Below are 25,139 nucleotides of genomic sequence, written 5' to 3' on the forward strand. Positions count from 1 at the left end.
GAGGGGGAACAAGTGTTGAATCCCCATTTTACAATGAGGTAACTGAGGCACGGAAGTGCCCTGCCCAGGGTCACACTGCAGGTATGTGGCGGAGCTGGGACTGGGACCCAGGTCCTCTGACTCCCAGGTCCGTGCGCTTTCCACAAAAGCAAATAGCAGCAACTCCTTCTTCCATTCCCTAAAAGACCTCTCGAGGTAATGGAGATGGGTCCAAATATGACTTTTACGAGACAATATTATCTTCCTGCAAAAGGCTATGGCTCTGGGAAGGAAAAAGAAAATGAAGGTGAGGGTGGAGAGGGAGAGGACACGGAAATGGTGAAATTCTGGCTGCTGCTAGAATGGTTTCCTTGAAATATTAATTTACGTCCATTTGGGTTCGGAGATGGGTTCTAACAGACCAGCGGGAAAAGGTGAAAGATCTTGGTACTTTCTCAGTGATGTGACTAAGCGTAGGGAATGAAGAAGCTTTTGTTAAGGTGAAGATGTTTAGGCTCTAGCTAAGATTGCAAACCTCGTGAGGTTTGGATGGGGCTGGGGGGTAAGGCGGTCTAAACTGGATTGTCTTGTAACTATCCAGTAACTTAGTTCAGTTCTTTGCACTCTCCAAATGCTTAATGAATTCAAGCAATAGTAACCAAGATTCTCATTATTAAGGGGACTTTCGCCACTTCCATTCTGAACATCACCTGGAAGTAAGAGGTTTAAAAGGAAATACTTTGTTCTCTATTTTCTCATACCTTGAAGAGTCCTATCCAATGTTCTCCACTCATGATTGGCTTAGTTGCATTTCCTACCTACTCTATATGCTCTGCCTTTTATTTAAGCAGTATTTTTAGTGCTATCTGTTCAGCATTTATTATATGCAAGCACTGTAGAAAGCATGGGGCAGATAGTGGCAAGAGCATGGGCTTGGGAATCAGAGGTCATGGGTTCTAATCCCAGCTCTGCCATTTAACAGCTGTGTGACTCTGGGCAAATCACTTAACTCCTCTGTGCTTGTTACCTCATCTGTAAAATGGGGATTAAGTTTGTGAGTCCCATGTGGGACTATCTGATTATCCTGTATCTACCCCAGTGCTTAGAACAGTGCTTGGCACATAGGAAGCATTTAACAAATACCAACATTATTATTATTATTATTATCCCACAAGGGACTCATTTTACAGATGAGGGAACTGAGGCAAAGAGAACTGAAGTGAGCCCAAGGTCAAACAGCAGACAAGTGGTGGAACAGGATTAAAACCCAGATCCTTCCAACTCCCCTGCCTATGCTCTTTCCATTAGGCCACAATGCTTCTCGGTTCCTCTCAGAATAAAGTAACTTCAAACCTGAGCCCTCAATTTGTTTTATGTCAGCCTGACTTTCTCCTCTCTTCCATCTGTCTTCACCTGACCTCGCTTCACCTCTGAACCAACTGGAATCTATAAATTGAAAGAAAGTTCATTCCTTTCCAAATCCTTGAGGTCTTCAAGAGCAATCTTTACCGGACACAAATGCAACACTATGTATGCTGGAAAATGGTATGGCCTAGTAGAAAGAACATGGGCCTGGGAGTCAGAAAGACCTGGGTTCTAATCCAGCTCCACCACTTGTCTGCTGTGTGGCCGTGGGCAAGTCATGTCACTTCTCAGGGCCTCAGTTTCCTCATCTGTGAAAAATGGGGATTAAATCCTACTCCATCCTACTTGGAACTGTGAGCTCCATGTGGGACAGGGACTGCGCCCAACCTGATGATCTTGAATCCACCGCAGCACTTAGAACAGTGCCTGACATAATGATTATGATGACGTACCCAAGAGTGTCGAGGAACGACAAGGAGGCTAGTGATTTGCCTTACAAAAGCCAACATATCTGGGCCAACTTTGGCTATGGACTTAAGCTTCTAGCAAAACACAACCCGCTCTATTTTAGAGAAAGACTAAATTGAACCACAAACATCTCATTTTGGACTGACAATCCAGCTTGACTTCAGAGTATCATAAAAATGAACTAACGTAAGGCGCTTTCTCTAGACTGAGAGCTCATTGTGGGCAGGGAATGTGCCTATTTGTTGTTTCACTGTACACTCCCAAACGCTTAGGAAAGTGCTTTGTACATGGTAAGCATTCAATAAATACGACAATGAATGAATGAACTTTGGCTAGTCTTGGGTTTTGGGTGTTTTTTTTTTAATATGTCTTTTAACATGACTTCTGGCTGCTACATGGTACCACAAATGAGATGACTGCTTTCACCAGACGACTGCTAACAGCTGTACACTGAAAAAGGCTCCCTTTCGGAGGTGTGGCTATTGAATTCCATAACAAGAGACGTTCTCTATATCTGACTTCTCCATCTCTTGGTCTCAGTGAAATGGATGGAGTGGCTTCTTTGCGGAGAGCTTTCGAAAACCAGTCTCTCTCATTCTCCCAGCAAAGGGGGCTTGGATGCTAAGCATCCTGAAATTTGATGAGAGCTATTTAGAGTGAGGGTGGAGGTTGGGGTGGGTGGGGGAGGGAAGGGGGCAGACAGGAGAAAACGTGCGTCTCTTCAAAAGGCCACAGGACGACAAACATGCAGAAGCACAGCTGCCACACCACAATCACGGCACAACCGCAGCGGGACAGCTAACGGGAGCGGTAGAACTTCAAGGGAAAGCACGGTGTTCATTCAAAGTGAAATTCTGTCTATCCCAGGCAATCTTTTATCCATAGACTGTTAAAATGGTTTAGGCTTGAACCATTAAATCCTATCCAAAATGGGTTCTTTTTGCATTCTAAAATGATTTTTTACACTGGAGAAAGGAAAACTCTACTTTTGCCTTTGAACACCCCATCCCAATCCTCTAGGTCCTTTCATCAAGGAGATTAGAGGAAAAAAAAACAAAACTGGTTAAGGTTTTGGTCTGAGAACAAAAGGCTGTGATTTTGAGTGTCCAATTAGTAACGTCTAGACTGAATCTAGACGGTAAAGTGTTCGTATCTGGTCTTTGTCCACAAGAGAGCCCATAGAGACTGTTCAAACATGAATATTAGCTGAGAGACAGAAATAGATCTGTGAATCACAGGTTAAAGGAAATAATTCCAAAGCAAAACAAAGTACTACAAAATGAAACTCTGAAGTTCATATCATTGAGAGCTTTGCGCTACTTGGCTTGTGTTTCCGGTAGCTAGTTGTAGTGAAGCAAAAAAAGGTCAAACTTAAAATAATTTTTCCCCTCTATTGCTTTAGTCAATGCCACCACCCGGTGGTGGAAAGTGGATATTGCCACGCTAAGTGCAGAAATGAAAAGCCGACAGAAAGATTATTTTGTCTCAAAAACCTGGCTCCCATAAGGCAGCTCTAGCTTTTTAGACAAAGTTGCCTCGTTGGAAACACACACTTAAGCAAGATCTACTCGATAAGGAAAAACCTGTTTTGATTTCCCCTAAGAAAATCTTTATAACTTAATGCACTGGTAAAATGATTCCACAAAAGCAAACTTGAGGCAGGGTGGTCTGGTGAAAGAGCGCGAATCAGGAGACCTGGGTTCTAATCCCGGTTCTGCCTCCGATCTGCTGTGTGGCCTTGGGCAAGTCACTTAACTTCCCTGGCCTTTAACTTCCTTATCTGCAAAACTGGGGTAAAACATATTGTGAGTCTCATATGGGGCAGGGAATGTGTCTGATGTGAAAATCTGGTAATTACGCCAGTGCCTAGTACAGAGTAAGAGCTTAATAAATGCCATAATTCTGAAAGTCACTATTAAATTCAACTGAGAAAATTAGTCCCCAGACCAAGCACCTGACAAAAACAAGGCTAGGCTTGAAAAATATCAAACTGAGAACGATTAAGCAATTAGGAAAAGAAGTCCCAATGCAAGGTTCAGAGTTGATTCCAAGCTTCTCCCATAGTTGAATCTCACTGTTAAAAAGTGTCTCAGCTCAGTGACATGAGAAGCAAAGAAACGTTGGCAAATGTCCACAGGCATTTAGCTAGCTTAGCTAGGTGTTCGGTTTGCAAACACAAACAAAATGGGAACCATTTCACCTTCTTGCAAAACGGAAGGAGGAAAGAGACTGAACACCAGTAAAAGCAGGTCAATTGCTCGATGGTATTTATTGAGTGCTTACTGTGCAGAACACTGTTCTAAGCGCTTGGGAGAGTCTAATAGAACAGAGTTGGTAGACACGTTCTCTGCCCACAGTGAGTCTATAATGCAGAGTGGCAGTCCCACATTCCATCCCTGTCACCAGTGGACCGAAGAGAAAGCAATCTAGACACAGAACATACGGGGAAGCAGCATGGCCTAGAGGACAGATCAATGAGCCTGGGAGTCAGAGGACCTGGGTTCTAGTCCTGTCTCCGCCAAAAGTCTGTGTGACCTAAGGCAAGTCACTTCACTTCTCCAAACCTCAGTTCCCCTATCAGGAAAATGGGAATTAAGACTATGAGCCCCATGTGGGAAAAGGACTGTTGATCAATCTGCTTAGCTTGTACCTACCCCAGCGATCAGCACAGCGTATGGCACGTAGTAAGCACTTAAAAAATACCATTAAAAAAAAACCCAGTAATGTGCACTAGCTGAAAAGCTAGGAGGATTTAACCATCAGCATGCCTTTAAGAATGACTTTCTATGAGTGGGTATTCCCACCTTTGAAAACTGTAAGATCTCAGCTGGGTTTTAATCCCAGCTCTGCCAATTGCTTGCTGTGTGAGAACTTGGGCAACTCACTTAATTTCTCTCTGCCTCGATCCCCTCAGCTGTAAAATGGGGATCAAATCTTACTCCTTCCTACTTAGAGGGGGACAAGGACTGTGTCCAATCTGATTAACTTGTATCTACCCCAGCGCTGGACAGATAGTAAGCGCTTCACAAGTACCATAGAAATACTAAGAATTTTAGATTGCCTGAGAAGGCCCAAATTTCCTTTGAAGAGCCTTATCCAAGCACCCACTAAAAGAAAAAACCGCCCTTACCCCAGTCCTGTTCATACAAGGCTTGGAAAAGGCACCGTGATTCACTTATCGGCATGTATGGATGCATAAAAATAAGATGTTTTGTGAGACTTCAGACTACAGAAATTACAACTCCGATAGCGGCCGATGTTCACACGATGCACAAAATCGTGTACCTTTCGACACACGACGGAATTTAAACTCTGACTCTAAGGAGACAACATTCTCAAAGCACACATGGAACCATAGCTTCCAGAACTTTGAGGCTCCAGCGGGTTCACACCAACATTCAAGAGGGAGGGACAACAGGACAAACCACAACATGAGAATGAAAAAGCCACGAACTTTATACATTTATCGAAGACAAAAACGCAGCTCACCGGATGCTACACGTACACTTTTAGCACCAGAGAATAATATAAAAGAGAGAATTCAAAGGCTTTATTTGAAACCCTTCTGCCTCCACCAGGCTACTTTCTCTGGGGAGATGTTAAAACTGCCTCTTACTAATTACCAGGGGAAAAAAAATGAAATGTGATTTTTGTGGCAGACACTGTGACGGGGAGGTAAAAGATGTGGTGTCTCTAGACTGAAAGCTCATTGTGGGCAAGGAATGTCTCCTCTTATTGTTGGATTGCACTTTCCCAAGTGCTCAGTACAGTGCTCTGCACACAGTAAGCACTCAATAAATATGACAATGAATGAATGAATGAATGAACTATCGCACAGAAATGAATGAGTCAATGGTATTTATTAAGTGCTTACTTTGTACAGAGCACTGAACACTTAGGAGGGTACCACATACGGAGTTGGTAGGTACATTCCAAGCGCTTAATACAGTGCTCTGCACACAGTAAGCGCTCAATAAATACTATTGAATGAACACATTCCCCTGCCCACAACGAGCTCATAGTGTTGAAGGGGAGACAGAGGTGAATAGAAAGAAAGTAATTCCAGATATAGAACTAAGTGTTGTAGGATTGAGAGGGTGGTGAATAAAGAGTGCAGATAACAGGGTTGACCAGGAGATAGCACCATAAACTTCAATCTGGAAGATAGCTAATAATAATAATGGTATTTGCTAAGCACTTACTATGTATCAAACACTGTTCTAAGCACTGGGGTGGATATAAGCTGATCAAGTTGGGCTCAGTCCCTGTCCCAGTCTTAATTGCCATTTTCCAGATGAGGTAACTGAGGCCCAGGGAAGTGAAATGACTTGCCCAAGGTCACAGAGCAGAACAGTCGTGGAGCTGGAATTAGAACTCAGTTCCTTCTGACTCCCAGGCTCGTGCTGTATCCACTAGGCCATGGGCCATCCCAAAGCCGAGGTGGGTGCTAATTTAGAACCTATGGTGCAACCCCAGTTCCAATTTCCTTTCCCATGGGAGTAGGACAGAGGGCGTTGACAGAAAGCCTCTGGTGAGAACAGAAGCTAAAGGAAGGGGAGGGGAGAGAGTGCTCTTCTTCGTCGGCTCAGGAGGATGATTTTTGGATCTCTTGGGAGCCTCAGTCAGAACAGCAGGCTCAACAAAATCCTCTTTCTTAAGGATCAGCATGTTACAACGATGTTCATTCTTGCAATTCCCCACTAGAGAAGAGCTAATGTGTCCGTCAGCTCGATACACATCTTCAAATCCTGGGAGATGACACAGGCCCATAGCACCCAGAGGCTTAGAGTTTTGAGTTTTTTTGGACTCCCTCCAGCCATTCCCGTTGAAAATCTGGTTACACCTTGCTACTGCCTTTTAGAGAATGGAAAAAGACAGATTTCTGTTCTGTTTTGTTATTTAGGGTATTTGTTAAGTGCTTACTCCGTGACAGGCACTGTATTAAGATACAAGCTAGTCGGGTTGGACAGGGTCCCCGTTCCATATGCGGCTCACAATCTTCATCCAGCAGGGTGTACTGGATAGAACACCGGCCTAGGAGTCAGAAGGTCATGGGTTTTAATCCCGGCCCTGCCACTTGTCTGCTGTGTGACCTTGGGCAAGTCATTTCACTTCTCTGGGCCTCAGTTCCCTCATCTGTAAAATGGGGATTGAGACTGTGAGCCCCTCACGAGACAGGGACTGTGTCCAACTCAATTTGCTTTTATCCACCCTAGCGCTTAGTACAGTGCTTGGCACAAATACCATCATTATTATTACAGTGCTTAGAACTGTGCCTGGCATGTAGTAAGCGCTTAACAAATACCATAATTATTTTATAGATGAGGTTCCCGAGGCCCAGAGAAATGAAGTGATTGTCCCAAGATCACACAGCAGACAAGTGTCAGAGCCAGGATTAGAAGCCAGGTCCTTCTAACTCCCAAACCAGTGCTCTACCCACTAGGCCACGCTGCTTCTCTTGAGGTGCCAGATAGAAATGCATCTTCTAAAAACAGGGACCGTTCTGACTTCAGAGACCCTGAATTGACACCACAAATACCAGGCCAACCTGAAGGAGGAGGAGTTTGTACTCTCTATTTTCAAAGAAAAGCAAGAGGCCAGCCGTCAACATGAGTCCATCTTGAGGTTCTGGAAAGGGAGCCAAAGGAAGTCGTTACTTGTGAACTGACATCCACAGGCCAGGAAGACTTAACGGCTTCATCATTCCTTTAGGACCTTGGGCAGCAACACTTTGGTTTCAAGAGCTTAAGAGTAATAAGCTTTTTCAAAATGAAAGGGTTATCAAAAAGTAAGAGTGCAGACGGGCTTAGTGGTGGAATTTTAAATACTCGGAAAGAAAAGAAATAAATCTTTACCGCTACAGTAAAGCACTCCATGGCCAAAAGATGTACGCTTATAAAAGTTTATAAAATTGTTTGCTAGCAAACTATTTACACGATCACATTTCTTTTCTATTGACCTTTTCTTACATCCGGTGTTTAATTGGCAGTGTGGTATCATTTGGCATATGCATGCAATCACATAAAACGTTATTGTATGTGGGAAGTTCTAGTCAAACTTCCTCTCAAGGATAAAATGAAACACAATTAGTGAGCGACTTGACTTCCCATTATGGGTTTAAAATGCAATATGGGCGATGAGTAAATGAGCTAGTGACACAAACTGCCTCAACAGTCAGCTTTTCAGACAGTAGTCTTCAACAATTGTGAATACATATAGGAAGGTTTTTTTTAAAAAAATTGCACCTATAAAAACATTTACATCTTTACTGGATGAAGACTTTCCAAAAAGTAGTCTGTCTGCTTATTTATTAATTTTTTTAATGGCATTTGTTAAGTGCTTACTAGATATCAAACACTGTTCTAAGTGCTGGGGTAGGTACAAGTTAATTAGGTAGGACACAGTCTCTGTCCTACATGGGGCTAACAGTCTAAGTAGGAGGGAGAATAGGGATCCCCATTTAGAGTTGAGGAAGCTGAGGCACACAGAACTGAAGTGACTTGCCCAAGGTCACGCCGCAAGCAACTGGCAGAGCTGGGATTAGAACCCAGGTCTTTCTACCAGGCCTGTCTCTGCTAGGCCACACTGCTTTTCTAAGTTAACAGTTTTATAATCAATCAATTGCATTTACTGAGCACTTACTATATGCAGATCACTGTTCTGAGCACTTGGAAGAGTATACTAAAGCAGATTTAGCAGACGCATTCCCTGCCCATAATGAGTTTACAATCTTTACTATTGCCTCTTGTGGTGCACTAGCAATTAAACCATCAATGGTATTTATTGAGCACTTATGTTCAGAGCACTGTACTAAGCACTTGGGAAAACCATGTTCTTGCTCTAAAAAACAAAAGAATCACTTGGCAGGCAACTAAGTACGGAGGTGGGAAGAAATATTTTTAGGTAAACGGTCTCTTGAGAAAAAAATGTAAAAACATCTGAGCTTGGAGGATGATAGAAGAGAAAAATTATGTTACTATAATATATTGGTTGATGGAGCTTAACAATTGAGAGTTGATTATCCTAAAGAAATTTCCCAGGAAAGGATTAAAGGATTTGTGAGTTAACTGTAACTTTTGCTCTGCTTTTTTTTTTTTTTAAAATATTTGATAAGTGCTTACTTTGCCAATCACTGTATGAAGCCCTGAGATAGATACAAAAACTAATCAGGTGGGTCCATGTCCCACATGGGGCTTCCAAATCTTAATCCCCATTTTACAGATAAGGGAACTGAGGCCCAGAGAAATAAAGTGACTTGCCCAAGGTCACTCAGCAGACAAGTGGCTGAGACGGCATTTAGAACCCAGGTCCTTCTGACTCCCAGGCCCATACTCTATCCACTAGGCCATGCAACTTCTTTTGTGTCTCTATATTTTGCTCACTTGCACCCCAGTCAAGAAAAGGAGATAAAAAGGGGACTTGGGTTCAAATGAATTAAATTTAAGATTCTTTGAATTTTGCCTAAAAAAATGGCAAATGAGAGAGGCTGCTGAAATACCCTAACTGGATAATATTAAGTTGGACAGTACCCAGGGGTTTTATTGACCATGGCTATCCATCACAAGCCAAGTCCAAAATTGCCTGCAGTTCTGACCAAAATATAGCAACAGGCCTGTCGGTTAGCGAGCCAAGATGTAGTCTCCAACCAGCCCACATTCATCCTGCCCCTCCCAGGATAACCAGGGAGAGCTCAACCACAGGGGGAGTCCTCTAGACTGTAAGCTTGTTGTGGGTAGGGAGTGTCTCCGTTCATTTTTATACTGTACTATCCCAAGTGCTTAGAACTGTGTCTGCAGAGTAAACACTCAATAAATACAAACTGACTGAAAAGAGAAGAAAGGAGGAAAGGAGAGAGACAGAGGGAAGACTGAGAAGTTCACTGCGGCCAATTTGTCAACCAATATGCCTGCCAACTCTCCCATTCACTTAGTATAGTGCTCTGCACATGGCAAGTGCTCAATAAATATGATTGACTGACTGACCTTTCCACCACCCTGCCACAATTTCTCCTTCTCCTTTCCCTCCACCCCACCTTCAAAGGGCCTGTAGTACAAGATTCAGAATAAGCATAATTCATTTCCCTAACATGTAAATCATGTAGCCCACAGAGTCACAGGCTGAGTTTCCGGGAGTGACACACCAGCTAACTGAACAAGAGCTGCTCCATCACAAATGTTCCCCTGCCTTGGAGAGGGCCTGACAGAGAAACAGTGTGGCCTAGCGGAAAGAGCACAAGCCCGGGAGGCAGAGGACTTGGGTTCTAATCCCTTCTCTGCCACTTGTCCGCTGGGAGACCCTGGGGGAGTTGCTCAACTTCTCTGAGCCTCAGTTCCCTCCTCTATAATAGCGATTCAATCACTATTCTTCCTACTTAGACTGGGAGCCTCATGGAGAACCTGAGGGCCTTGTATCTACCCCAGCGCTTGGTACAGTACTTGGCAAATAGTAAGTGCTTAGCAAATAACACCGTTATTACAAGTAGTAGTCATAGTAGCTTGAGCTGACCATTTCTAGGTTACTCCTTTGATTTGCCAAAGCTGGTGGGCGACTGTCACTCAAGGCTGAACTATCCCCTAAGGGTACAGCTTTCGAATGAGATCTCTGTGGAAAAGAAAACCATATTTGATGGGGGTTTTCTGACTGGGCGTGACCATTTTCAAACTGAATTAAAATAACTGTCAAAGCACCGAAGGGCTTTTGGGTTCCACTGTACAGTTAATGGCCCCATGAATTCCTTACCAGCTTTCTCTGACTTCTCTTTCTGTTCTTGCAACTTCTCCCCCTGGAGGGTAATCTGCTTGATGCGACTCCGCAGCTGGACGATTTCTTCTTCTTTCAATTCCAGCGTCTCGTGCATCTGACGCTTCGTCTCTGCTATTATCATGCCCTGCGGAGAATGGGTGGGATCGTGTGATTCTGGGAAACCAGGCAAGAGAGAGAGAAACAGCCCCCTGGTGTGCAGAAGCTCCTCCCTCCTTCCCTTTCCATGCCCCGCCCACCCCACCCCCACCGCCCGGCAGCCTTTTCTGGTGGGTTAGGGGGGTTCCAGTCCCAGAAAGGATCAGAGGTCACCCGTTTAGGGGTGCACCAGGGATTTTCATTTAGTCAATTGTATTTACTGAGCGTTAACTGCATGCAAACCACTGTACTAAACCCTTGGGAGTACAATAGAACAGTGCAACAGACACACTCCCTGCCCACAATGAGCTTAAAGTCGAGAGCAGGGGAGACAGACATTAATATAAATAAATGAATTACAGATATGTACAGAGGTGTCATGAGGCTGGGAAGAGGAGATGAATAAAGGGAGCAAGTCAGGATGACGCAGAAGGGAGTGGGAGAAGAGCACAGGAGGGCTTAGTCAGGGAAGGCCTCTTGGAGGGGATGTGCCTGCAGTTAGGCTTTGAGGTGGGGGACAGTCATTGTCTCTGGGATTTCTGGCCACAGCCCAGGATTGCAGGCTGGGGAGGAAGAGACCTACCCCTTCCCCATTCACTGTTAGCTCTGTGTGGGACAGGGTCTGTATCACACATGATGATCTTGTATCCACCCCAGGGCTTAGTGCAGTGCTTGACAAATACCATTAAAAGTAAGTGCTTGACAAATACCATTTAAAAAAGTCACTGATTAAAATCCAGACTGAGGTTAGGAGGAAGACAGTGCACTTATAGCCCTGTTTAGCCATATGCAGATTTTGGAATTAAAACTCCTAAAGAAATTTGATAAAATGAGTAATGACTGTACACAGGGACACATGTGACTAAACAGTTTCCTCTGTTACATATCTATAAATTTTATATATATATATACACACACACGCACATACATATACACTACATCCGATAAATTAGCTGTGTATATTGATGTCTGTCTTGCCCTCTAGACTGTAAGCTCATTGTGGGCAGGGAATGTGTCTACCAACTCTGTTGGACTGAACTCTTCCAAGTGCTTCATACAGTGCACAGCACTCAGTAAATAATAAATATCTTGGATGTGAATATGCCAAGAAGACCAAAATGCAAGCCTTTAAGGAACACTAGCAGAATGAGGGAGGTTCAGTCCCACAGCCTCACTGTACACCTCAGCCCCAGAGCACTTAAATCCACCTTTGTAATTTAACGTCTGCCTCCCCCCTCTAGAGTGTAAACTATTGTACTGTTCTCTCCCAAGCGCTTAATATAGTGCTCGGCATATATTAAATGCCCAGTAAGTACCTTTGATAGATATGAACACAGAAGGAAGGCCAAAATGCATGTCTTTAGGGAACACTAGCAGAATGAGGGCAGTTCAATCCCACAGCACTTATGTCTACATCCATAACTTCTATTAACGTCTGCCTCGCCCACTAGACTGTAAACTCGTTGTGGACAGGGAATGCGTCTACCACCTCTGTTCTAGTATACTCTCCCAAGCTCTTAGTCTGGTGCTCAAGAAATGCTATTGATTGACGGACTGATAGATGAGATCTCAAGAAGTTCCACTTTCAAAAGGCTGGGTAATTTCAGGAGGAAATTGGAAACTTTCAATTGGAAAACTTTGACCACAATCATTCTAGTTAAACCTTTAGGCCCCTTCATCTACTTAAATATCTGCAGCAAATATCTAATAAATATTAAGAGTACAAGTAGTTTTGTGCCATCAGTTGAATAGGCTCAGTGAACGGGGTAATTCAATCATCGAATCAATCGTATTTATTGAAGGCTTACTGTATGCAGCGCTTGGGAGAGTATGATATAACAGAATTGGTAGACACATTCCCAGACCACAATGAGTTGACAGTCTAGAGGAAAGTAAGTCGTTTGTGGTGAGAAGTTGGTAATGTCATCATTTGGGCACACATCTATGTCTTATTCTCGTAATATTGAAAATTAAGGGAACTTCATCCATCACCTTTTTCTGCCCAGATTCAAAATACATTTCATTTCTTGCACTAATGATGATAAACGTGCAAATCCATCACCTTTTTCTGCCCAGATTCAAAATACATTTCATTTCTTGCACTAACGATGATAAACGTGCAAATCAGCTAAACCTTATCTTCTCATTCTTCTGGTTTCTTTTGCGCTAGTCCTTAGACTGTGCTTTCTCTAAAATTTCTGGCACCAAGAGGCTGTCTCCACAAAATCAGAAAAGTGATGGCTTCTGGTGTCCTCATTCTTGCTTTCAAACCCAATCGCTTTGGGAGTGGCTGGGCTGCCTCCTGTGAAATGGCATTGGCTTAGCCTACAATGCTTTGGATGGGTTTTTTTTGTTAGTTTATTTTTGTATTTGTAAAGTGCTTTCTATGTGCCAACCACTGTACTAAGCGCTGAGGTAGATACAAGCTAATCAGGTTGGACATAGTCCATGTTCCACAAAGGGCTCACAGTCTTAATCCCCATTTTACAGATGAGGTAACAGGCACAGAGAAGTGAAGGTGACTTGCCCAAGGTCAACAGCAAACCAATGGTGGAGCCAGGATTAGAACCCAGGTCCTCTGATTCCCAGGACCATGATTTATCCACTAAGCCACACAGCTTCCCTAGTCTTTTTTGGGTGCACCAGATAGTTTTATCAATGTGATATTAATTACCTTGACAGATTCATGCTAAATTCCACACACGAAACCCCACTGCTTTCACATCTACTCAGCTGAAGCACAAGTGTTCAGTGGATCGAGGTACTCAAACTTAAATTTGGATCTATGACCTTGGGTCATCTGATACCTGGCCCCACAGTCAACCCCACGACATTTTGATAAATATCTGTGAATTATATCTCATAAATTATTTCTTTAATAATAATGTCCATCTCCCCCTCTAGACTGTAAACTCGTTGTGGACATGGAATATGTCAACCAACTCTGTAGTACTGTACTCTCCCGAGTGTTTAGTACCGCACTCTGCATTGCACTCAATAAATACCACTGATGATGAAAGAAAATCTCAGGCTCTCGTGAAGGCAAGATATGCCATCTAGCAAAAGGAAGCTACACAGAGTTATAAATACTCACATTTAATTTTAAGAAGAATATTTAATTTCAAGAAGAATACTACCTTGGAATGATCAAATATTTTTGATTTAGATGGATGGACACTCAAAATGGTACCTAACCATAAGTGTGAGTGTTTTTCCTTCAAACTAAGATTGATTACTTAATCAACTCCTTTTTTTAAAACATGTTAAGTGCTTACTATGCACCAGGCACTGTACTAAGCGGTAGGTTAGATATAAACTTAGCAGGTTGGACATAGTCCGTGTCCCACCTGCGGCTCACATTCTTAATCCCAATTTTACAGATGAGGTACTGAGGCCCTGAAAAGTGAAATGACTTGCCCAAGCAAGCACAGCATAGCAGACAAGTAGCAGAGCTGGGATTAGAACCCAGGTCCTTAGGACTCCCAGCCACATGCTCTATCCATTAGGCTGTGCTGCACCTCCTGCCATATAACCAAGAATCTTGTTTATTTGTTCCTATTATAATACAGTTATACAGCCCATTAGCTAATACTCATTTTGCTAAACAGTAACTTGATTTTTCAGAGAAAAATGGAGTCATTCCACGTAACCACAAGAGTCATAATGGTGTCAATATGGTACAGACTCAGAATCAGACAATCTGCGAGGCAGTGTGGCCTAGTGGAAAAGTGTGAGTCAGAAGCACCTGGGTTCTAATCCCAGCTCTGCCAGGGCCTGATGGGTGACCTTGGGCAAGTCCATTCACTTCCCTATAGCTCAGTTTCTCATAAGTGAGATGGGGATTCAACACCTGTTCTCCCTCCTTCTTAGACAGTGAGCCCACTGAGGTACAGGGACTGCATCTGACCTGATTGTCTTGTACCTAGCTCAGGGCTTAGCACAAGGTGCTTGGCACAAGGTAGGTGCTTAACAAATACCACTACTATTTTTATCATTGGCGTAACCTAATCAAAACCAGTGGTAAATGGAAGTATTAAACTGGAATGTGAAACAAAAACACCCTTCAAATGGAAGGAGCTGCAATTGGCTTGGAAATGGGCAGAGCAGGCGTTGCTTTCGAGCTATTCTGAGGAAAACGCTCACCTTATCTTGTTCAAGTTGCTCAATCTGGTTCTTGGCATCCCGCAGCTGAGTAATCAGCCTTGTCTTCTCAGCCATTTGGAGTTCCTAGGAGACAACGAAAGAAAGTTCTTTTCCATCTCTAACATGGCTTCCCTCTTCCTCCGAGTGCTCCAGATATGTGTGTATGCTGGGAATTGACCCATGCAGTGTCTTATTTGGAGTTCTCAGGACTCAGCTAATAGTTTCAGCTAACTCCCCCCTCAGCTGGTATCGGCACTTGGGCATTTTACTGGCAATGGGAAACACAGCCACTGTTTCAACAGCAAAGCAAAATGGATCTCAGACATATATATGTATGGTTTACCAGAAGACCGTAACTTCTAGTCAAGCACTACGACAGTTTAGCTGGTCTTCAGAACACTCTCCCTCCTCATATCTGACAGAGAATTACTCTCCTCCACTTCAAAGGCACATCTCCTCAACAGTCTAAGTAAGAGAGAGAACTGGTATTGAATCCCCATTGTTCAGATGAGGTAAGTGACACACAGAGAAGTGAAGTGACTTGCCCAAAGCCACGAAGCAGAAAAGTGGAGGAGTTGGGATTAGAACCCTGGTCCTCCAACTCCCAGGCCCATGCTCAAACCACTAGACTATGCTGCTTCTCAAGAAACCCAAAGGGTTCCCCCTGGATGAGCAGAACATTCAAAAGATAGTCAGGAGAGAGATTTTGACTTTCCAACAATGATGCCTTCAGGAGGATCTACCTAACTCCATCTACCTACTTCTTAATTTGAGCTTCAGAAATTCAGTGCCTTATGAATGAGGAAAGCAGCTTTGAAAACTGGACTGCAAACACTGGAGATAGCCAAATGTATTTTCTGGTCTTTCCTGACCTTTTTTTTATGGTATTTGTTAAGTGCTTGCTATGTGTTAAACACTGTTCTAAGCACCGGGTAGGTACAAGTTAATTCGCTCAGAGACAGTGCCTGTTCTGCATGGGGCTCACAATCAAAGTAGGAGGGAGAACAGTTACTGAATTCCCATTTTACAGAGGAGGAAACTAAGGCACAGAGAAGTGGCGTGACTAGTCCATAGTTAAACTACAAGCAATTGGCAGAGCCAGGATTAGAACCCAGGTCCTGTGATTCCCAGGCCCATGCTTTTTCCACCAGGCCCCGCTGCTTCTCTGTTTACTTATCGCTGCTCTCGAACCTGATGTTTAGCCCATTTCCCCGAGTACTCGGACCTCTGTAGATGCAGGCGATCCCCGAGGAAGTCGCAGGCACTGCTGAGAATTTGGTTCAAGCTGGTACTCTCCAACGGGGATTCATCCGCTTCTTACCTTCATTTTCTCTAGTTCCTGAAGTCTCTCTTGCAGCTGCTCCTGTAGTGCTTCTTTCTCGTTGGATAACAGGGTGGACCGCTCCTTGTGGGACTGAATCAACTCTTTACAGCGCTTTAGTAAGTTCTCTTGCCGTGTAACTCTCTGCTGAAGGGTTTCTACGTCTACTGAATCTCTGGCAATGTCTAAAGACAACAAAATAGTACTGTCATTTTTCTACAAGAACATTTAGTCCACATTGCCCGACTCCTCAGGAATCTCCAGTGGTTTCTCATCCACCTCCACATCAAATAAAAATTCCTCACGACTGGCTTTAAAGCTGTCTACCACCTTGTCCCCTTCTACCTCACCTCGCTACTCTCCTTCAACCCAGCCCGCACACTTCGCTCCTCTAATGCTAACCTTCTCACTGGGCTTCCATCTCACCCATCTCACCACCGGCCCCTCGCCCATGTCCTGCCTCTGGCCTGGAATGCCCTCCCTCCTCAAACCCGATCGATATTTACTCTCCCCTCCTTCAAAGCCTTAATAAAGGCACATCTCCTTCAAGGGGCCTTCCCTAAGCCCCCTTTCCTCTTCTACCACTCCCTTCTGTGTCCTTTCTTTGTCTCCCCCTCCATCCCAGTCCCACAGCTCTTATGTGCATACCTGTGATTTATTTATTTCCATTAATGTCTGTCTCCTCTCTTCTAGACTACAAGCTCGTGTCTGTGTGCGTCTGTTTATTGTTTTATTTTACTCTCCCAAGCGCTTAGTAGTGCTCTGCACACAGTAAGTGCTCAATAAATCCGACCGAATGAATGACCAAATGGTCCGACCGACTCTGAAATTCTTAACTACTGCCTTTAGTTTTGAATTAAACCGAGGGGCTAGGAAACAGAACTTACTTCCTGATTCTAGATCGGGCCTGAGGGACGATTCTTCCATAGTGCTTGAGGTCTGAGACTCGTTTTGGGATTCTGATGTGGAGGAGTTAAAAATCTTCTGCCCATTCATCAACCGCTGCTTTAAAAGGGACACCTGAACAAAAGAGAGGAGTGAGGATAAGTGGGGGAAAAGAGCTGACTGAGTGGCTTAGAGCGAGTCAGTTAATCGTATTTACTGAGCACTGTGTGCAGAGCACTGTACAAAGTGTTTGGGATAGTACAATACAACAACAAACAGACACATTCAATCAGGAGGATCTGCTTAATGCATGGCAGGGAACGTATCTGCTAATTCTGCTATGTCAAACTTCTCGTACAGTGCTCTAGGCATAGGAAGAGAAGCAACATGGGCTAGTGGATAGAGCACCAGCCTGGGAGGCAAAAAGTTATAATCCTGGCTCTGCCACTTGTCTGCTGTGTAACCATGGGCAAGTCACTTCACTTCTCTGGGCTTCAGCTACCTCATCGGTAAAAGGGGATGTAGACTGTAGGCCCCATGTGGGACATGTACTGTGTCCACCCTGATTACTTTATATCTACCCCAGTGCTTGGAACAGTGCCTGACACATATTAAGTGCTTAATAAACACCATAAAAAAGGATATGATTTTCTTCACAGCTCTTTAAAAAATGGAAAAAATGCTATATTCAAATTGGTACCTCCAGCTATGAAAACAACACCCTTTCGAAAAAAAAGGGTGTATTACAAGGCAACCATGAAATATCTCCCAGCATCAGGTGATGGTGAAATGTTTGTTCCATATTTACAAATGCAGAGAACCACTGATTATTAGGCATATTATCAACCACTCTAAATTTCAAAAGTTAAAATCAAACAATACATTAATCGCTCAATAGTATTAACTGAGCACTTACTCTGAGCAGAGAGGAAAGCAGGGTTGCCTAGTGGATAGAGCACGCGCCTGGGAGTCAGAAGGACCTGAGCTCTAATCCCAGGTCCACTATTTCTCTGCTATCACCTTGGGCAAGGCACTTCACTTCTCTGGGCCTCAGTTCCCTCATCTGTCAAATGGGGATAAAGACTGTGAGACCCATGTGGGAGGTGAAGTGTATCCAATCTGTTTAACTTATACCTACCCCAGAGCTTAGTACAGAGGCAGGCCAAGGGAAGAACTGGTCACAGAAACCGAGAATGAGTGGCCAGAGAAGTAGGAGAACCAGGAGAGGATGGTGTCAGAAAAAAATGCTTAGACAGTGTTTCCATGACCTTTAAGCAGCATGTCCTCAATGGAAAGAGCACGGGACTGGCAATTAGAGGACATGGACTCTAATCCTGGTTCTGCCAACTGCTTGCTGTATGACTTTGGGTAAGTCATTTCACTTCCTCTATGCTCCGTTTCCTCCACTGCAAAATAGGGATTCAATACCTGTTCTCCATCCCACTTAAGACTGTGAGCCCCATGCAGAACAGGGAATGTGTTCCATTTAATTAACTTGTACCTTCTCTAGTGCTTAGAATAGTGTTTGACACATAGTGCTCACCGAATCCTGTTAAAAATATAAAAGTGGGACACAAATGTCTGAAGGAAGAACAAGTAATAAACTGTTTTCAAGCCAGTGATACTACCTGGGTTTGAAGAACACTGATAAGTTGATCTTTCTCTTCCAGAGAAGCATCCATCTCATCCTGGAGGTGTTTTTTAGCTTGTTGGCCCATTTGGATTTCCTAAAAAACAATGACAAGTTTACAGGCCTTCCAAACAAAACGCAAAATAGCACTCTGTGACATTTCAATACCCCCATTCAATTTCCTTCCAGGAAAGTAGAAGGCCATGTAGGTAAGGAACTGAAATCAATCGTGTTCAAACTACTGTATGAGAGGAACATAGGTGACTCAAAGAACTTTTGTCTACTAGGTGTGGAAAACAAAAGGAGGGAGAAATAGGCCATTACTGCTGGCCTAATATTTTCAGAACTGTAAAGAGTGAGGTGAGGTTTAGTGATTGAACGAAAAATTTCATGGATGCAATCTCATAGGAGGGTGAGATGATTTGAAGTAGTGTGGCCCGGTGGATAGAGCACAGGCTTGGGAGTCAGAAGGACCTGGGTTCTTATCCTGGCTCTGCCACCACTCTCCTGCTGTGTGAGTTTTGGCAAGTCACTTCACTTCACTCTGTACCTCAGTGTTCTCATCAGTAAAATGGGGATTAAGACAGTGAGTTCCAGGTGGGACATGGACTATGTCCAAGCCAATTTATTTGTACCTACCTCAGTGCTTAGTCCAGGGCCTGGCACACAGTAAGACCTTAACAAATATCATACAAAAAACCCCAAAAACCTGACCATCCTTTCTCCTTGGGAAGAGCCAGTCTACCTGGCCTGGACTATATCAGGCCTAATTAACTGGTATCTACTCCAGCACTTAAAACAATGCTTGACACATAGTAAGCACTTAACAAATACCAAAAAATAAAACTTACAAAAAAGTTGGAGAGTGGAACATCAGCAACATATAAACCCCCATTTACCCCCAGGACCAAGAGAGATTCAGGGACAAGAAGAGTCACATAAGGGTGACAAATTGGGTTTCAGAAATTTAGTTTTTATCCTAAATCCCACTCAGGAGACAGAACTGCACCAAGTTATCTCACTGTAAAACGGTAATTAAATCTTCCTCCCTCAGAGTTAGGGACAATGTGGGACAATCCATCTACTCCAGCATTTAGTTTAGTGCTTGGCACAGTAAGTCCTTAACAGACACCATAAATAAAAACTGATTAGCTTGTATCTACCTTGGTGCTTAGTACAGTGCCTGGCACATAGTCAACAGTTAACAAGTACCATAAAAATAGAGAAGGTGCGGAAGAAAGCTAAATTAATTCCATTTTACTAATCCTGTATTCCATGGGGGAACTAGCAATTTTGTTAAGTTGTTGCTTGTACTAGTATCACCAGGTCAAATGGAGTGTACTACGCATTGGCATTAGATCTCTGGTAGGCTCTAGTTCATAGAGTTTGGACCAGCCTTGGAAACTTACCTCACGCAGTTCTCCAATTCTCTGAAGCGCTTTATCCTGACTCTGGCCTAAAATGCTCTTAAAATCAGAATAAGAATAACATTTAAAATCCTTGTTCCAACAATAGCATCTCATGCCAATTACAAAGCAAACAAAATAACAAGAACTCTTCTTAAAACACCCAAAAGTTACTCTGACTCTGACTAATTCATATGTACAATCCTTCACATTCATTTCCTGAGAATTCACTGAGATTGGTTACAAAGAAAAGAATGAAAGTTAAGTAAAATTGTGTGGAACATTTGTGTGTACTCGTTCTCTGATTAAAAGTGTCATATCCCTACCCCAAATCTGAGGCACTGAGACAGAGGTAATCTTGAGCCCCCTTTCGGGAAAACTCCTACAAAGAATGTGGCCTTGTGTATAAAGCACGGGCCTGGGGGGTGAAGGACCTGGGTTCTAATCCCGGTTCTGCTAGTTGTCTGCTTTGTGACCCTGGGCAAGTCTCTTCTCTTCTCTGTGCCTCAGGTACCTCGGCTACATAATGGGGATTAAGACTGCGAGATCCACGTGGGACAAGGACTGTGAACAAACTGATTGGCATGTATCTACCCCAGCACTTAGTACGATGCCTGGCACATGGTAAGTTCTTAATACAAAAAACATTAAAAACCAAACCAAACCAAACAAACAAACAAAAAAACAAACCCAAACCTCACTCATCCCTGCCTCCTCTGACAGTTTAAGTTCCTGAAGTAGATTTGGTTCCAGGCATTTCAGATTCCAGAGAGTTCATTATAATGATTCAAAATTCAAATGAGAATCAGAAAAAAAAATAGAGGATACTTTTCGTAAAAATGGGAAATTGGGGGTTAGATAAATTTAAATTGAAAAGAAACAGCCCTGGTTTATGAAATGAGCTATCACACATACCAATCTCAATTCATTTCCTGTGCTGGGTTACCATGACCATTGTCAATTTTGTGGCATCTAAATACTGAGACTACATGTAAGGAGTGATTCAAATAAAAATGATAAAATTATTTCTGCTTATTGATTATTCTCTGATCTACTTTCGATATATACTAAGAGCCCATATGCACCCTTCTTTAACAGCAAGATTGCCAGAAATAGCTGAGATGAGACCCAAACTTTTTTCAAATATAACCTGTGACAGGTTTGCAATTAAGAAAGTACAAACTCTCCAAACTAAGAGGGTCTTTTCAAGTTAATTTTTTTCATACTGTATATTTTATGTCAGGGTCTTGAGAGGGGGAACTTTTCAAGGTAATAAAATCTAGTATATAAGTATTCCAGCAAAAAAACAATAAAATGGATTTACCTGTAGCTTTTTCTTCTCTCTCTGGGAAACTTGATAAGCACTGAAAAGCTAATACACACAAATAAAAAGCAGTGTGTTAAAGAAAAACACCGTTAGCAAATTTTTTATTTTTTACCTCTGCTGTATTGTACTCCCTTAAGCATTTAGTACAGTGCCGGGCACAAAATAAGCACTCAATAAATCATCAATGGTGCGCACTGAGTGCTTACTATATGCGGAGCACTGTACTACACACTTGGGAAATACCATTGACTGATTACCTTGATGTAGACGTACTTAAACATTAAACTACAACTTAAATTACCCAAGCAAATTACCTTCGATCCAAAGACCCAAGCTTGAAAGAAAGTAGGCTGGCCTAACTGGAGGGGTACGTAAAAATTATGGTGAGATCACACAATGCCACCTCTATATTCAAAACTCCTCAGCCTTCTGCTTCACGATCCCCAATAGCCCCATCGTTACGTTTGCTGACTGTAAAAGAACTTTGGGAAAAGCTTGTTGGGTTGGAGACTTTCATGTGCTTCATGTGTCCTCCTGCTTGAGCTGCCAAATCCCTGCAGGGCTGCTAGGTTTGGGGGAGGTGGAGCAGGGCCCAGTACCGAAGGAGCAATTACTCTCCCCCGATTCAAAGCCTTATTGAAGGACATCTCCTCCAAGAGGCCTTCCCTGACTAAGCCTCCTTTTCTTTTTCTCCCATTTCTTTCTGCATTGCCCTAACTTGCCTGGCTCTCCCATCACTGTGAACAGTACTTCCATCCTTCTCGTCTCACAAGCCCGCAACCTTGGTGTCACCCCTGAATGAGCTCTCTCATTCACTCCACATATCCAATCCGTCACCAAACCTGCCGGTTTCACCCTCACAACTTCGCCACGATCTGCCCTTTCCTCTCTATCCAAACCGCTACCTTGTTGGTACAGTCTCTCATCATATCCCGACTGGATTACTGTATCAGCAACCTTTCTGATATCCCAACCTCCTGTCTCTCCCCACTTCATATACTTCACTCTGCTTGCCCGGATTATCTTTCTACAGAATCACTTTGGGCATGTCACACCCCTCCTCATAAATCTCCAGTGGTTGCCTATCAACCTTCTCATGAAATAAAAACTCCTCACTATTGGCTTCAGAGCTCTCCATCACCTTGTCCCTTCCTACCTCACTTCCCTTCTCTCTTTCTACAGCCCAGCCCACACACTCTGCTCCTCTGCTGCTAACGTCCTTCACTATGCCTCATTCTCACCTGTCCCGCCTCGACCCCTGGCCCACATCCTACCTCTGGCCTGGAATGTCCTCCCTCCTCACATCTGCCAAACTACCTCTCTTCCCCCCTGAGAGCTCACCTCCTCCAGGAGGCCTTCCCAGACTGAGCCCCCCTTTTCCTCTGCTCCTCCTCCCCTCCCCATCACCCCATTCCCTCCTCCTGCTCTAACCCCTTCCCTGCCCCACAGCACTTGTGTATATTTGTACATATTTACTATTTTATTTATTAATGATGTGTGTATATCTATAATTCTATTTATGTATTTTGATGCTACTGATGCCTGTCTACTTGTTTTGTTGTCTATCTCCCCCTTCTAGACTGTGAGCCCGTTGTTAGGTAGGGATTGTCTCTGTTGCCAAATTGCCAAATTTCTAAGCACTTAATACAGTTCTCTGAACACAGTAAGTACTCAATAAATACAATTGAATGAATTCATCCCCTTTCCCAGACCCATGGCACTTACGGATGTATCTGTAAATAATTTCTTTATACTAATGTCTCTCTCCCCTCTACAGTGTAAGCTCATTGTGGGCAGGGACTGTGTTTGCTTATCGTTATACTGTACTCTCCCAAGCGCTTAGTATAGTGCTCTGCACACAGTAATCACTCAATACAAATGAATGAATGGCTGCAGAAATTGTGACTTTTTTCTCCTCTCAGAGAGCAGGATGTGGCCTTCAATTCAGAGCAGTTACTTCACGTGCAAACACACCTGCTTTAGCTCGTTATGGACAGGGAACATGGTTGCTCATTCTGTTGTGTTATATTCTCCCAAGTGCCTAGTACAGTGCTCTGCACATAGTAGATGCTCAATAAATACCATTGATGTACCTTAGATTGGCATGGTGGGTCTCTCCATCCTGCAAACTTGCGCTGAGCCTGAGACCTCCACCACACTTCCGAGTTGGTTTAATGGGTTCAATTTGGGCCCAGGGGGTCTGAGGATCTGGGTTCTAATCCTGATTCTATCACTTGTCCGCTGTGCATGACCTTGGGTAAGTCACTTATTTTCTCTGTGCCTAGGTTACCTCATCTGGAAAATGGGGATGAAGACTGTGCGCCCCATGTGGGACAGGGACCGTGTCCAACCTGATTAGCTTGTATCTTCCCCAGCGCTTAGAACAGTGCTTGACACATAATAAGAGCTTGACAAATACCATTTAAAAAATGATCAAGGAATAAGTTTTTCTCACTTTCCTTCTCGCTTCCTTTCTCCCTCTCCCTCCTCCTCATTTTCCACCTCTTCCCTTTCCGTTTTTAACTTCATTATTAGGATTTCACAATTACAGTTCCACAATGAAGTACTTCATATGTACTACTAGCTCATGATCTAATGGCAAGAGCATGACACAAGAGTCAAGGAGAACCTCTGTTCTTGAATCGAATTGAGAACCTCCGTTCTTGAATCAAAGCTGCCATTTTCCTGCTGTACGTAAGATCTTGGGCAAGTCATTAGGCCTGTTTCCTTATCTGTAAAATGGAGATAAAAATGACAGTTTTCCCTCCATCCTATTTGGGACAGAGACTGTGTCTGAACTGATTCATTTGTACCTATCCACCCCAGCACTTAGCACAACACTCAGCCAACAAAAAGGGCTTAATAGCAGTGTTATCATCATCATTATTATTGTTTGCAAGTCAGAAGCACAAAAGCTTTATTTGATTTGGCTCTTCTGCACAAAGAAGTGAGAAGTAGCATGGCCTAGTGGAAAGAGCTTGGGCCTGGGAGTCAGAGGACCTGGGTTCTAATCCCAGCTCCGCCATGTGTCTGTGTGACCTTGGGAAAGTCACTTCACTCCTCTGGGCCTCAGCTGCCTCATCTGTAAAATGGGGATTAAGAGTGTAAGCCCCATGAGGGACAGGGACTGTATCCAACCTGATTAGATTTTGTTTTCCCCAGCACTTAGGACGGTGACTGGCACATACTGAGCTCTTAACCAATACCATTAAAAAAAGAAATAGTTGCAATCGAGGATACTTTGAGCACTAAGAAGCTGGAAGGACCCAGTACATGCCCTAATCATTTCCTCCCTAAATCTTCCTTCTACTCCCCCTGCGAAACACAAAAGGATACAGATGCTGGCCACTCAGCTATAAGTGGTGGACTCTAGAACCTGCTTTGTCTTCTACACTGGAAGCTCCCTGTGGGCAGGGAACATGTCTACCAACTCTGTTATACTGTCCTCTCCCAAGCGCTTAGTCTAGTGCTTTGCACACAGTAAGCACTCAAATACCACTGATTGGTTAGTGGTCAATATATTACATATGGTCAATACATTATATAGTAGAGACGTAGTGTGACCTAGTGGAAAGAGCAGGGGTGCTGAAGGAAGAGGACCTGGGTTCTAATCCCGGTTCTGCCAATTGCCAGCTGTGGGATCTTGGGCAAGTCACCTAACCTTTCTATGCCTCGGTTTCCTTATCTGTAAAACAGGTATTAAACATCTGCTATCCC

General features: G+C 43.5%; 1 protein-coding gene across 7 annotated transcripts in view; it reads right to left on the bottom strand.

Moving 5' to 3' along the window:
• Positions 1 to 25,139, bottom strand: part of GOLGA4 (golgin A4) — a 95,269-nt gene that overhangs the window by 49,761 nt on the left and 20,369 nt on the right. For all 7 annotated transcript variants that reach the window (XM_029049477.2, XM_029049476.2, XM_029049478.2 and 4 more), the window contains 7 exons: positions 21,420 to 21,467; positions 20,099 to 20,155; positions 18,688 to 18,786; positions 17,062 to 17,194; positions 16,175 to 16,359; positions 14,854 to 14,937; positions 10,552 to 10,699 (listed from right to left, as the gene is read on the bottom strand). In XM_029049477.2, coding sequence (XP_028905310.1) covers positions 10,552 to 10,699; positions 14,854 to 14,937; positions 16,175 to 16,359; positions 17,062 to 17,194; positions 18,688 to 18,786; positions 20,099 to 20,155; positions 21,420 to 21,467 — 754 coding nt within the window. The remainder of the gene's footprint in view (positions 1 to 10,551; positions 10,700 to 14,853; positions 14,938 to 16,174; positions 16,360 to 17,061; positions 17,195 to 18,687; positions 18,787 to 20,098; positions 20,156 to 21,419; positions 21,468 to 25,139) is intronic.

The sequence above is a fragment of the Ornithorhynchus anatinus genome, chromosome 21 (genome assembly GCF_004115215.2).
Source record: "Ornithorhynchus anatinus isolate Pmale09 chromosome 21, mOrnAna1.pri.v4, whole genome shotgun sequence".
NCBI classification, from domain to species: Eukaryota; Metazoa; Chordata; class Mammalia; order Monotremata; family Ornithorhynchidae; genus Ornithorhynchus; species Ornithorhynchus anatinus.